This window comes from Astatotilapia calliptera, chromosome 8 (assembly GCF_900246225.1).
Source record: "Astatotilapia calliptera chromosome 8, fAstCal1.2, whole genome shotgun sequence".
In the NCBI taxonomy this organism is placed as follows: Eukaryota; Metazoa; Chordata; class Actinopteri; order Cichliformes; family Cichlidae; genus Astatotilapia; species Astatotilapia calliptera.
The window spans coordinates 2,966,113-2,979,590 of NC_039309.1; the positions used below are offsets into that span (position 1 = coordinate 2,966,113).

Consider the following 13,478-nt stretch of genomic DNA (forward strand, 5'->3'; position numbering starts at 1 on the left):
CTCTTTGACACTCACCTGGTCAAACAGATACACGGTAACATCGTCAAAAAAAGACACTGTTTTCTTCTTGTGTTCGAGCTCCTCCTCCAGGTTCTCCTCAGTGAGCAATGCTGGCATCTTGAGCAGGCTTCGCAGTTTATGGGCCTCGCTGTTGTCGCTCACCACAATAGGCACTGGGTGGCACTCTTCCTCACTCTCTTCCCCTCCGCTCTGTTCCTGCATATTGTAGCTTTGCAGCTCCTCGTCCGACTCGTCGCTGTCATCGGTATCGCCGTCCTCCTCGTCGGCCTCCTCCCCGTCGGCCGGAGATGCTCTGCCCTCTGTTGCACGGAGCGGAGGCGGTGGGGTGGATGGAGGTGGAGGGGAGGAAGAGGAAAATCGTCTGGTGTTTGAGGTTTGTTGCAAAGCTACCTCATCTTTGGGTAAGGTGTGTTTCATTTCACTGCATATGCCTGATGGCCGGTTCTGAACCATCTCGGTTGCTGCCTCCTCTGAAGTTTCTGAAGTTTGAGCAGAGTCTTTTATGTCATCTGCTTCCTCCTTATCTAAATTTACGTTGGTGGCACAATCTCCATTCAGGGCACCAAGAGCTTCTTCCATGGCCCCCACCACCTCAGCTGCCCAGTCTCCCAAGGATGAGCTCTCTTCCTGTGATGGCCATTCATCCAGTCCTCCCTCAGTATCAGAAGGCTCTGGAGGAAGTCCTAAAGTCTCATCTTCGCAACAGTCCTCTGTCAAGTACTCCTCAATCTCTGGTGCAGGAGAGAATTCTGTTGTGTCTGTTACTGTTTGTTTCGTTTCAAGTTTTATGTCCTTGTTCACTACAACATCCTTTAGTTCTTCCTCTCTATCATTTTTCCTTTTTGCAGCTTTCTTTTCCTGCATGTTTGGTTCTTTTGCAATGTTTTGCTCATCTGTTTTCCCCATCTGGAGTTCCTCTCCCTCATGCCGAGTCTGCTTTTCATTCTCATAGTCTGAAAAGTAGGCAGAGTCTCTGTATGGCGTCTTATCGCTCAAGGGTAACAGAATTTGGTCATCTGCCTGTGATGCTTCTAGTGCCAAATCTTCACCCATCGATGACTCACCCTCTGTGGGCACCACTTTAGGTTCAATTCCCTCTTCCTCCAGGACTTCTTCCTCCTCCAGGCTGGCATCAAGAGCAGGTTTTCCTAAAGGTTGTTCACGAGGTTCATGAGGTTCTTTGGGAACAAACTCGGGGCTCTCATTATTTTCGGTGTCATAGCCGCTGTCCATAGCTTTAGGTGAGCTGGAAGGGTGGGATGACGCAGGGCTGGAGCCTTCACAAGACCCAGCTGCAGACGGCAGATCCATGGAATCCATGGAATCGGGTGTTCCTACCTGCTTTTGTAGCAACTTGAAGGCGGGAGAAGCATTCAGCTCACTGGACTCATCAGCGAAGATGCCTGAAGTAACATCAGTTATATCGTCTGTGATGTCTTCCTCTTCGTCATCGTCACTGCAGTCGAGTATGTCAGCAAGGCTTACATTGGAATCTTCACGGTCGACACCACTGTCACTGGTGTGACTCATCTCTGACTGTGGATCTGTCACCGCCACCATCACATGCGTGTTATCATCAGGAGGTGGAGTGGCTTGAGTGGCTTTTGTCATTGTTAGAGTCACCTCTTCTTTTCTAGGCTCTGGCAGTTTCTGTATGATTTCCTTAATAACGTCCTCCCTCTTCTCTTTAGCTTGGACATCATCAGTTGTAAGATCGACATACTGTTCTCCACAGTCCACAGATTTGGCCACGATGGGACCTCCTGGAGCTGGTGATAAATTGATCATCTCTTCATTGCTTGGCATGTCAATGACTTTATCTCTGTAGTTAGTGTGACTGTAGAGCTGACAAAAGCTTGTGTTTCGAACAAGCAAGCCAGTGAGTGGGTCAACAAAGTGCGAGTGGCAGCACTCTCCAGATGTTGGCACCTGAGTCTCACCTTCATGGCACATGTAAATGTAGGCATTGCAGTTTTCCGAGGGCACCATAGCATGATGTTTACTCAAACTAAGGCAGGCACTATTATCTTTGACCTGGTGTGGCTCAAGATAATCGATGGGTTTGGGTAGAGAGTGAAAGGCCAGGCTGTGTCCTTCTGGCCAGGAGTCCTCGATGTCTGTACTCGGCATTGTATAATGGAAATCGGCGTAGGTGTCCTGTCGGCAACTATGGCTTGCCCGTCTCTGGTGACCGGCACTGCTGTGGCGGTGCTTCGAAGGCCAAGTATTGCACGTGTGTCTCTCAACAAATATGTCCTCATCTTCCTCTTCTGAGTCACTGTCTCTGTGTCCGATGAAGAGAGCCCCCTGAGTCTCCATGTTTATACTGACAGAGTTACTGTTGTGTCTTGTGTGGCTGGGCATAGTCTTCCTCAGGGAACCCATCATGTCATAATAACCTCCAGTGACATTCTTTCCTATAATGGACATCTGACTTGTGTCCAGGTATGTGTCTCTGTAAGCCTGCTGAGATGGACTGTTTATAGAATGGGATATCACTAGTGGGTTCTCCAACTCCCCCAAAGCCTGACGCAGGCTTCTTGAGCCCCAGCTTTCCTGATGATGCTCTCTGGAGAGCTCACCTCCGATCAGATAGTGATCTATTCCCAAAGGTGGTGAGTGGTCAAAATAATAGCCCCCATCTCGATCTTTATAGGACACATAGTGACTAGACTCCCAGGGTCGTAGGGGGCTGTTATCTGACACTTGACCTAAAAGGGGTTCCATTGTCAGGGAGATGGCGGGACTTGAGTCATTAGAGTCATACATGTCAGATTTATGGATGTCAGCTGACCAATAAGGACCCATAGTTTTAGCCTGTGATGGGCAGGCCATGCACTCACCCGAGTCTGCGCTCCCAGTCAGGAAGCTCCCACTGCTGCCCTGGTAGTCTGGGCTGTATGAGACCATGGTGTAGTCTGGATCAATGTTACAGTCTACTGGTTCCTCAATGCGAATGTAGTATTCACTGTTTACTGAGGGGCTATGGGCACTGAGGACAGGAAGTACACCTGGAGCGTGTAGATGTTTAGGTTGATAGTAGGAAGGAGAAACTCCATGGCTCAGGCTTTCCATGGGACAGCCTCCCACAATGCCTCCAGGTGGGTAAAATGCTTCCTGACAATGATGGTTTACCTGACCTAAGGTACTAGACGTGTCTGGGGCTCTGTATGACTGGTCTGCCCTGGCTTGCTCCCACTTGTACTCAAAGTTCAGGCCGTGGCTAGTTTCAGTGACTGTTAGTATGTCATCTCCAGACTCTGAGTGGTAGCCATCACCAGTAGAAAATGGTTCTAAGAGTGGGAAAGATGAGGTGGTTGATGAGGGGTGGTCCCGTGACATCGCTGAGGCACCACGCTGACTGTTGAATCCAGTATTGGGACGCAGGGAGTTCCAGCGTCTCTCAAAGTCCTCTTCGGCCTCGCTGGCCCCCTTGGCACATAGGTAGCTGAGCAGCAAGTGAACTTCCTCTGCGGTTGGCCTCTGATCAGGCTGCAGCCAGCAGAACTGCATCACCTCATACCTGTAGACCCAAAACACAAGGCACAAAGAAAGAAAGAAAAGTTTAATTAAAATTAAATGAAAGTAGGTGGGTGATAATGAAGTAATTAAATATATAAAAAACTCAAATACGTAAAATCAGAAAATAATATTGCAAAATCTAATATGCAACATAATCCAAACCAAAAAATCAATATATACACGTGCCATAACTGAGGCATGGAGCTGCACCAAAGCCCAGTATGGAAGTAAAAAGTTACTGCGATGTTCATTGTGAACTGTGAATCATACAAGGCTACAGCAACAGAGTCCAAGAATAGTGCAACAACAAAAGAATAACAATTGGAAGTTCATTAAACCTCCTCCTGAAAGGGATTTAATTGTGTTGCTTTATGTGTTGTGTTTTGTGGGGCGATCGTGGCTCAAGAGTTGGGCGTTCGCCTTGTAATCGGAAGGTTGCCGGTTCGAGCCCCGGCTTGGACAGTCTCGGTCGTTGTGTCCTTGGGCAAGACACTTCACCCGTTGCCTACTGGTGGTGGTCAGAGGGCCCGGTGGCGCCAGTGTCCGGCAGCCTCGCCTCTGTCAGTGCGCCCCAGGGTGGCTGTGGCTACAATGTAGCTGCCATCACCAGTGTGTGAATGACAGGTTGTGCAAAGCGCTTTGAGGTCCTTAGGGACTAGAAAAGTGCTATACAAATACAGGCCATTTACCATTTTTGCTGCATTTATGTGTGACTCACCAGCGTTCAGCGAGGGGTACTTTGAGCAGCGGTTTGGGCAGTCGCAGCTGCTGCTCCCTAACAGCGTAGGTCAGCACTTGTCTGTCAGAATAGTGTCTGTAGGGCTGGTTTCCCAGCTCGAACAGCTCCCACATAGTCACCCCAAGAGACCTGAGACACAGGACAAGATTAAATATATCTTATTAGTGACTTCATGTACATTTCATGTATACATTTCTTATAATCCTGCAGTAACGTCCATCCTTTTATCTACTGTTAAAAACTTACAACTATATAAGCGTTTGTTAGTGTATTAATATTATAAAAGCTCCTGTGCGTTTCATTCTTTATAACTTATATCCATGGAGTTAGGGCTGGCGATTTCACGTCTTACAAACTGTTCAAAAAGTAATAGAGAATTACAATAATATTATCATAATATATATTTGGCCTAAAACTTCAAAATTTAAATCTTATTCAACAGAATGCAATATAATCATTTTGTTTTAGACTTCTGGGAGTGACGACACGCTGGTGACATCCTCAGTAAGTTTGGAGCTAACTTAAGGATTGTTTTAGGTAACTTGGTACAGTATTTAAAATGATGGTTAAGGGCTATACATGATGTCAGCGATCGTCCTCACAAAATACAAAAGATCATTTGTATTGATCAGATACCAGATGTTGCTGTGTTTGGTCTGGTCTGCCACCAGCAGGTTTCCGTGCACCTCGTCCACCAGCTCTGGAGCGATCCAGCGCAGGGGCACGTACATCTGGTCTGATGTCACATAGTAATCGTCCTGAAACGAGGGTCAGGTAAATTGTTAAGTTGCAGAAATATGACAAAAAACAAATTCAAACTAAATGACCTGCTGGACAATTTAGCCTTTTCTGATATAATGCTAAAAAGTGAAAAGAACGTTCTTATAACCCTGCAGAAATTCACTCGACTGTGATTAATGTAAACTTAGAACCATTTGGGAACTGACTATTTATATAACGAGCTTGCTTTTTTGTTGCCTGCTAGTGATGAATACAGAATATATTTTCAAACTTTACAAAGAGCAACAGGACCAGTTTGTTGTTTGCTGATCTTTTTCACATTTAACACACTGGTTGTGTACCTTGTACTTTGTGTGGGCCAGACCATAATCTCCGATCTTCACTGAGACATCAGCCGTCAACAAGCAGTTTCTTAAAGCCAGGTCACTGGAGAGGGGGGTAAACAGCTGTTATGTCTCTCTAACATTAGCAAACACAAAACAACAAGACTAGAACATTTTTATCAATGTACAAAAATGCTTAGAAGTCCTGCAAACAACAGCATTTAGTCCTGTGTTTTCACAGTAGGCTAAAAATAAACAAAACAAATTAAGTAAATTTTACTAAAATGAAATAAGATATACAGGAAATGCCTTGCCGTAAGTGCCCAACAGGACAAGAGTAATTACTTGTATTGTTTATGTCATTTAAAGCTTCAGGTACTTCTTATTTTGCATTTGAAATATGAATCTATACTATTATAGGTAAACTTATCCACCATGATTTAAAGTCATGACTTGAATACTTTAAGTATGTTTTGATGATAAAACCAGGTGTACTGTTGTAGGAATACAACTTTTTCTTTTTTTGAGTATGAAGTGAAATGAAAACTAGATAAAATAACAATAAATTATTGGAAAAAATACAAAAACTGGAGTCCTGGAGAGGAGGGATCACCGCCTGCAACAAAATCACTGATGCTGGAGTCTTTAGGGAGCACTCAGGCAGCACCAGGATATTGTTTCAGGAAGCGACCGAGAGGCAAAAGGCTAATCTCAAATTCAGAGCGAGATATCTGTAATACTTAGTAGAAAAATTTCATTGAAATAAATAAAAAAATCTTTTTGAATAGAGCACAGCAGACAGAAAAATAACACACACACACACAAATATGAAAAACGGTTAATAAAGCTGGATTTTCAAGAAGTTTGAAGGACATGTTTGAGGAGGGCTTTTGATTCATTCAACTGAAAGCAGATCAAGCTTGGGTTAAGCATTCACTGAACGTTAACCGATTTAAATGAATGGACACGTGTGAGGTAGTTTGGAGGCTTCAGCAGTAATACTCTACAAATAAACCGCATTAGATGACTGCATCTTGTCTGTTAGTAAAGCCATCCGGTGTTCTCACTGAACAGCAATGACTGAAATCTGTTATCAGTATTGAAGAACAGTAAGTTATGATATACAGGCTCACTGCTGTAGATCACAGAGACGATAACCTTATGGCTAAAATCAAAGGCGTCCTTTAATTCTACTATCCAAGAAACCAGATGAGTCAGATGGTGACTCTTAAATTAATGATCGTTATCAGGGCAAAAACCTGAGTATCTGTTGGACACCAAAAGAGTGGTAGTCGGGTCACTTTGTGCAAATATTCTCTGCAAGCTTTCAAAACTTTTTGGCAGCATTTCACCAACGGGTAGAAATGTTTTTGAACATGTGCGACTGCTCTTCTAACTTCTGCATTTCCCAAAGAAGTTCTCTTTTCCAGGCCACCAGGGTAAATACAAATTAATAACTTTGACCACCTTCTGGTAAAAATTCGTTTTAGAAATATGTACGAGAGCTAGTCCTAGCCGATGTCTTTCTAACACAATACGTTGACGATTTGGAAATAAAGTCATAGCAGTCTGGACCGTTTTAAAATATTTAAAAAATACAGGCATTTACGAGAGTCACACCTTTTGGTCTGCATTTTGAAAGTCTCTGGTTAAGATCAGACTGAAGGTGAGTCGGGGCCTGTGCTGGGGCAGAACTGAGGCATACAAAAAACTAACTGCTTCAGCTAAAAGAGGACTGATGATATAGAATAATTGTGTTATTTATAGGGTAAACAGAGGTAAACAGAGACTGCCTGCTTGACTGAACAGCATCAGTGACAGCAGTCGGATTTCTCAGGCTTAAGTCTGAAACGACTCTTTACCTGTGCGTGAAGTTGTGTTTGTGCAGGTGCAGGAGGCCTGAGGAAATGTCACAGGCCATCCTTTGAAGAATCAGGGGCTCTGGGCTCATGGTTTCAGAGGTTCTGCAGCTTCTGAGGTAACCCTTCACATCCCCCTGCACATGAAAGAGAGCTATAAAACATCTGTATGACCACTGGAGGGCAGTCTTACTATTTTACTGCGTCGTCTTTGTCCAGTCATGTAAACTTTGATTGGTGTCAGAAACCGGAACATTGCACAGGAGAAGACCAGACGAACTAGCAAATTTGTTGTCTTCACTTTTCTTTATGGAAATGGATAATTAGAGATTTTAGGGATGAGCCGAGAAATCCGGCCATCTGAGTGAATTAAGCTTCTCTTTGGACTAAATATCATCTTCTTGGCAGTCTTCATTCTAGTTTGTCTTAAAGCTTTAGACTGTTTGGAGTCTACATAATAAATAACAAGTTTGATGCTAATAATTGCAAAGTTTCCTCTAAGTTAGATCTGAATGGGATGTTTTTGGTTTAGCTTTTGCTAACATTTCCACACTCGACCTCGCCTTATAAGAGGAACTACCCACCTGCACTTAACCTACAGTGGGAATAAAAATAAAAGATGAGAAGTGGCAGGAGGCTCTTGGTTTTACTATTATTCACTATAAATATCTGTGTGTAATCTACTAAACCAATCACGGTGAAGGATTCTGGGAAGTGGTTGGAGTGGCACAAGTGTAAATTGACTCACTTTAAGCTTGTCTGCCAAATACTTACAGCAGCTGCCAAGAAGGATTTTATTAGACAGTTAATATAACATTCTACAATGACAAATTACTAAAATGCTTTCAATCAGTTGAAGTACTACAGAATTTGGATTAAAGTCAACAGTCAAAAAAGTTGTCAAGGACATTAATAAACTAATGTTAAACACGGTGATTTTATTAAAATATTAAACCCTTTAAATTAAACTGGGATCGTCAAAATAAAATCCCCAGTTGAGATTTGGTATTGTATATTTTTTTTTCATACAATGATTTAAAGAGTGTCTCTGTGCACCTGTCTCATGGCTTTGAATACTCACCAGTGGACAAAACTCCAGCACCAGCAGGTAGGGAGTGATCTCAGTGCACTGGGCCAGACACTGCAGCAGAGCAGGATGCTGGAGGGCACTGGAGAGCAGAAGAGAACAGGATCTCAGCATGCACATATTATGTATCACCTTTAAACACGAGTATATGTTTTAGTATTACATGGGTATAAATACTTTTGGTATTGAGATATGGTTGATATATTTGAGTATTCAAGAAAATATTAGACAACCACGCTGAGACACCATCCATCTTAATTTAACAAGTACTGTTTTGTGGTAATATCATTTATTTTTCATTCTTCATACTCTGCTTTTATTTTTTCCATTTAACCTTAAAGTACATTTAAAGTGTTTTTTCTTTTACTCTGATTCGATTTTAACCTTGATCTGCATTTTATTCTTGCACATGTACCAGGCATACATTTATTCTAACTTATTATTCTTATGATACTCTCTATGCACCGATCACCTTTAACAACTTTAATGCAATCCACCGAGAGGTCTGTCATTATTATACTTTTACAAGCTTGTATGTGTTACTGTTATTGCCGCTGAGAAGATTTTAACCTATGTTAACGACAAAGGGGCAAAATAACAGCAACACGTTAGAATATAAACACCGTGACCTCAGTCTGATTTTTTTTTCCAACAAAAATGGAAAAAGTATAAAATTTTTAAAAGAAGAGTTTATGACAGAGTTATTGTATTGGCTTTACATTGCATTTGTATTCCCAAGGAAGTATAAAGTATAATTTGCCCAGATAATGCCTGAATCCCTCTGCAGGGATAAATAAAGGATTAATTATTAGGATGAATAATTATATATTACAGTATTTATTAAGTATATTTAAAGACATGCATCCTTAGTTTTAACTAAAATATTTGACTGATTGTGATTGGAAAACAAAAGCATGATGCTATACATAAAAGTTACAGAAAAGCAAGTAAAAGCAAGTTTCATAGATCCTGGGAAGCTGACCCGTCAGTATTTTATAAGTTTATCTCAAGTTTTGAACATAAAACATTTGCAGATGTCTGCCTCAAACACCCGGAAGGGTGACAAGAAAGAGAATTGAGAGAAACCAGGAGCAAACGACAAACAAAAATGGACTAAAACGTCAGGACAGAGGACACAAAAATGACAAAGACATGAGAGATGCTCAGGGCTCAGGGGTGGCTCAGGTTTACCTGATCCAGCTTCAGTTAAGGAGACTTTATTAAAATGTAGACTGGACATATGTAAGCACTACTTCTGCCCTTTCAATCAGTACTTTTAGACTGTAGATTTTACATGTACTGCTTAAATTGTCCATGTAAGAATAAACTACAGACACATGTGAGGGAGGTGAAGGTGTACCGGTAAGGCTGTGCTTCTTCCAGGAAGTGCATCTGGTCCTGTACGCTGGCACTGGCTTTGAGTTCCTTGACCACCACTTGGGTGGTGTTCAGGCCTGCGTTCACCTCCCCCAGAAGAACCTGAAACAAGTAGAGACAAATGCATACAGGGGAAGGCACACAGACAGGATGGCCACGTTCACATAAGCAAACACATTAAACATGCAATGGGAGTACCATTACACAAAGACAGACAAAACGAGATGAAGCAGGCATGCGGGAGTTCAGCAGTGCAGATAATACGCACAAACAGATGGACATACCCAGTGACGGTGCACAAGGATGAGGAGGGTGGATGAATATTCATGAGTGAACAGTATGAATAAGAAAAGGAGGAGAAGCAGACAAAGAAGCAGAAGGGGGAAACGAGAGAGAATGACAACAACATGTTATCTGGTTGTAAAAACATGTTAACACACCAGAAGGTTTAGGCTGCAAGGAGGGCTATTACTTTGAAAATTTAGCAGCGTAAAATTTGTTCTCAAGGCCTAAGTCTATCACTTTGGGAACAAGCTGACATCAAAGGCGAGAGGATCGGGCTGGCATTACACACTCAGACATTTCAGGTAACGCAGCGTGTCGGACATTTTTAACCGACTCCCGCTCCGAGCAGGAGCCGGGATCACAGCAAAGACTAACAGCCATGATGTGAGTCTCAACGATGCTGCGTTTCATCTACCCGGCAGGGAGCGACAGATTTGAAATTAGCAGCAGGTTTTTATGAAGATTGAGGTTTCTGAAGTGGGCTCACCTTCCCAAACCAGCCATTCCCAATCTCTTTCAGGTAGAGAAGACTGTGGCGGCTGAGATCTGTTGATTTCAGGAGTTGGACTGAATAAGACAGAGAAAAAGAGAAAAGATGTAACAGAGATTGGTGAGTGTCAATCAAAAGCCTTTGAACTGAAGTCATGGTCACTCACAGCACTAAACATTTTGCATGTTTTTGTCCATTTTCTACAAATTTCTTTGCGTTATCGTCAATGATTTAAACTATTTAAACCGCGCTCATTGAGAAAAAATGAAAGTACAAGTGATGAATTGCAGCTGTCCTTGTGGAAAGTTGGTGTCAGTGGTAACATTTAATTTCTTTAACTAAAAAAACAAGATTGTCACTGATATGTAAAATGAATCCACCTGTAAGTGGCATAAATTATTTGTACACACATTAAAGTTTCAACTCCCCCATTTCAACTGCACATGCATATTCCATGTGTGCAGTTTACATAATTTTGACACACTAAACATACTAAAACTAATAATCTTAATGTTATATGTATTTGTCAGTCAGATGGGTCAAGTAAAGTAAAATCCACTAAACACAAATCATTTCCAAAAATACAATCGGTTCTTCTTCACTGGACAGTACATACGATATATTGGATCAAAAGTACATTATCATTAGAATGTAATGCAATGTAAACATTTAATGTTCCATTATCACGCAACAAAATCATGATGGCACTGATGGATTTCACCACTCAAACGGGGCTCGGACAGAAGGAGTGCTTATCGACTATATGAAAATGGAGGGAAACCAAATGCCGAAAAAAGTTTAAGTGTTCATTAAACAATTATAAATAGAAGAAGAGTGCACGTCTTACACTTGAATGCCTTTTTAAAAAGGTTTTCAACTTAAAAAATATTAATATTTAATTAAAGTAGTATTTAAAAGCTTCTGAAAGACGTCTTACACCTGGAAGCACTGAATAAAATGTTCTTAATTTAAACATTTCTTAACATCTGCAAGTTCAAAAAAACATCTGCATTTGCTGGGGTTCCTGTTTTTTCTTTTTTTAATAGTTTACCCCACTTTAATGCATTTTATTGTTTTATTAGTTCATCATAAGTTTATTAACCTCTCTAAAACATCTATGCGAGAGCTCCTCTGAGCCTGGGACAATTTCCCAAAGAACAAAAAGAGATCTTTTATCTTACCACGATCACATTTCTTGATCTTTTTTATTCTCTCTGCCTGTTTCATCATAATACAGATGAAATGGATTATTCTTTAATAATAAAAGATTTCCTGGTTTTACTACTTTCTATTATAATGACTGGACTTAAACCTGAAACATATACCAAAAGACTAATATGTACAACATGAAGAAATGATATGACGCAACGCACCAGATCCAGGTTGTTAAGTAGCCACTGAAGGGTCCATCCTCTGTTCAGTCGATTGCTGTTAACCGCCTCTAAAGCTAAACATCCGCACATGCCAGTGGATGCTGCCCATTGTTGCCCAGACAAAGCAAACTCTGCCCCTAAGTGTTATTCTCTACCGAGCCGTCTCTGTCACCGGTCTGTGTGGCGGTCCTCCAGCTCACCGGTGCATCGCTCTCAGCATCCCCCGATGACCCGCGTCCTTCCTGCTTGCTGAACATGCCCAACCGCCCCATCCTGTCCCAGCTCCACCGAATGAAACAGACTGAGGGTAGCATCCCCTCCTCTCTCCCCTCACCATCTATCTCTTTCTTTCACTCTGTGTCTCCCACGATGGAACTTGGATTCTGGGCGTAGAGGCAGACAGACCGATCTTTGTGGTGCTATCTTCCCCCCTCCAGACTGCGACACAGTCCAGTCACTGTGTGGAGGCCATATTGGGCACCCCTGTCCCCTTCCCCTGACTGGTCATTCCTTACACCCACTTACACTCTTGCTGGGCCATAACAGAATAGCCACTATTGTCTTTTTGCTTAGGGCAGCATGGCACCAGTTAGGACCAGTCAGCAACACTGGAGCCATTATCTGTGAGCTCCATGACATAAGAATGAACTGAGCTTTGGTGATAACTGTGGCATGCAATGAGTTCCACCTACACCCTCATGTTTACCACAAATATTCATAATTCTGACGGAACAATGAGAGAAAAGAAACTCTTAAAGACTATATTAAGCATTTGTTAACTTTCACATTGTCTCTGGCACCATGTTTGGTTTGTGTGCACGCTGCAATGACATTTGTAAGGTATAGTGGGGTATCTGTATATATATATATATGTAGGAGTATATATACTGTATGAGGGTGGATGTGAAATAATAGATTGAATTTTTCCTTAACATGTAAATGTTTACTCACAACAATGCAAAAGAAGCTGTAGCAGCATATGTTTGGTTGTCTTTGTATTATTCTACTAATACTAGATCTCTCTGTTCATGCATCCATGCACTCTTTATGAATTCATTTATTCCCAGGCCTTTCAGCCCTTAATTTAACCATCACGACTACGTTTCTAACCCTAACCTAATTCTAATCTTAACCCTAAGCCTAAAAGTTGTAAATTTCATGACATTTTAATCAGTCAATTGATCCAAAACTCTCACAAAGGTAGCCCTATGCATGTCAATGTAAGCTCGATTGTGTTTGGTCCTGTGTCCAAACACAATTGCTCAGAATAAGAACAGAAAAATATGCTCACAGAGTGCTTGAAATGAAAAAAACCCACATTACTGAGCTAAGTTCTGAGATCCTATTTATAAGTTAATTTCATTTGACAGCACTGACCGGCCCTTACTAAGATGCTGAGCATGTTGATAAGAATGCATCAGGCTCAAAAACCCCAGCAGCCGGGAAGCCTTTAGCGAGATGCACGTTGGCAAAATCAATCATGGCCAAATGGAATTCCCATTATCCCCTAACAGTCCAGTGCATCATGGCTCACTCTCTGCAGGTGCTGAGCTGTAGTGCTGTCCTTGGATAATCATTTAAAGCCAATTATGACGTTTAACCATCCTTTTTGTTTGGCTACAGACGACAGAGCAGCGAGACTGTTCTATATGAGATAAATA

At 41.9% G+C, this 13,478-nt stretch overlaps 1 protein-coding gene across 3 annotated transcripts in view; it reads right to left on the bottom strand.

The window, feature by feature from the left end:
- aatkb (apoptosis-associated tyrosine kinase b) overlaps positions 1-13,478 on the bottom strand; it is a 69,355-nt gene that overhangs the window by 3,482 nt on the left and 52,395 nt on the right. For all 3 annotated transcript variants that reach the window (XM_026177844.1, XM_026177846.1, XM_026177845.1), the window contains 8 exons: positions 10,442-10,521; positions 9,653-9,771; positions 8,287-8,374; positions 7,209-7,342; positions 5,365-5,449; positions 4,919-5,040; positions 4,262-4,411; positions 16-3,544 (listed from right to left, as the gene is read on the bottom strand). In XM_026177844.1, coding sequence (XP_026033629.1) covers positions 16-3,544; positions 4,262-4,411; positions 4,919-5,040; positions 5,365-5,449; positions 7,209-7,342; positions 8,287-8,374; positions 9,653-9,771; positions 10,442-10,521 — 4,307 coding nt within the window. The remainder of the gene's footprint in view (positions 1-15; positions 3,545-4,261; positions 4,412-4,918; positions 5,041-5,364; positions 5,450-7,208; positions 7,343-8,286; positions 8,375-9,652; positions 9,772-10,441; positions 10,522-13,478) is intronic.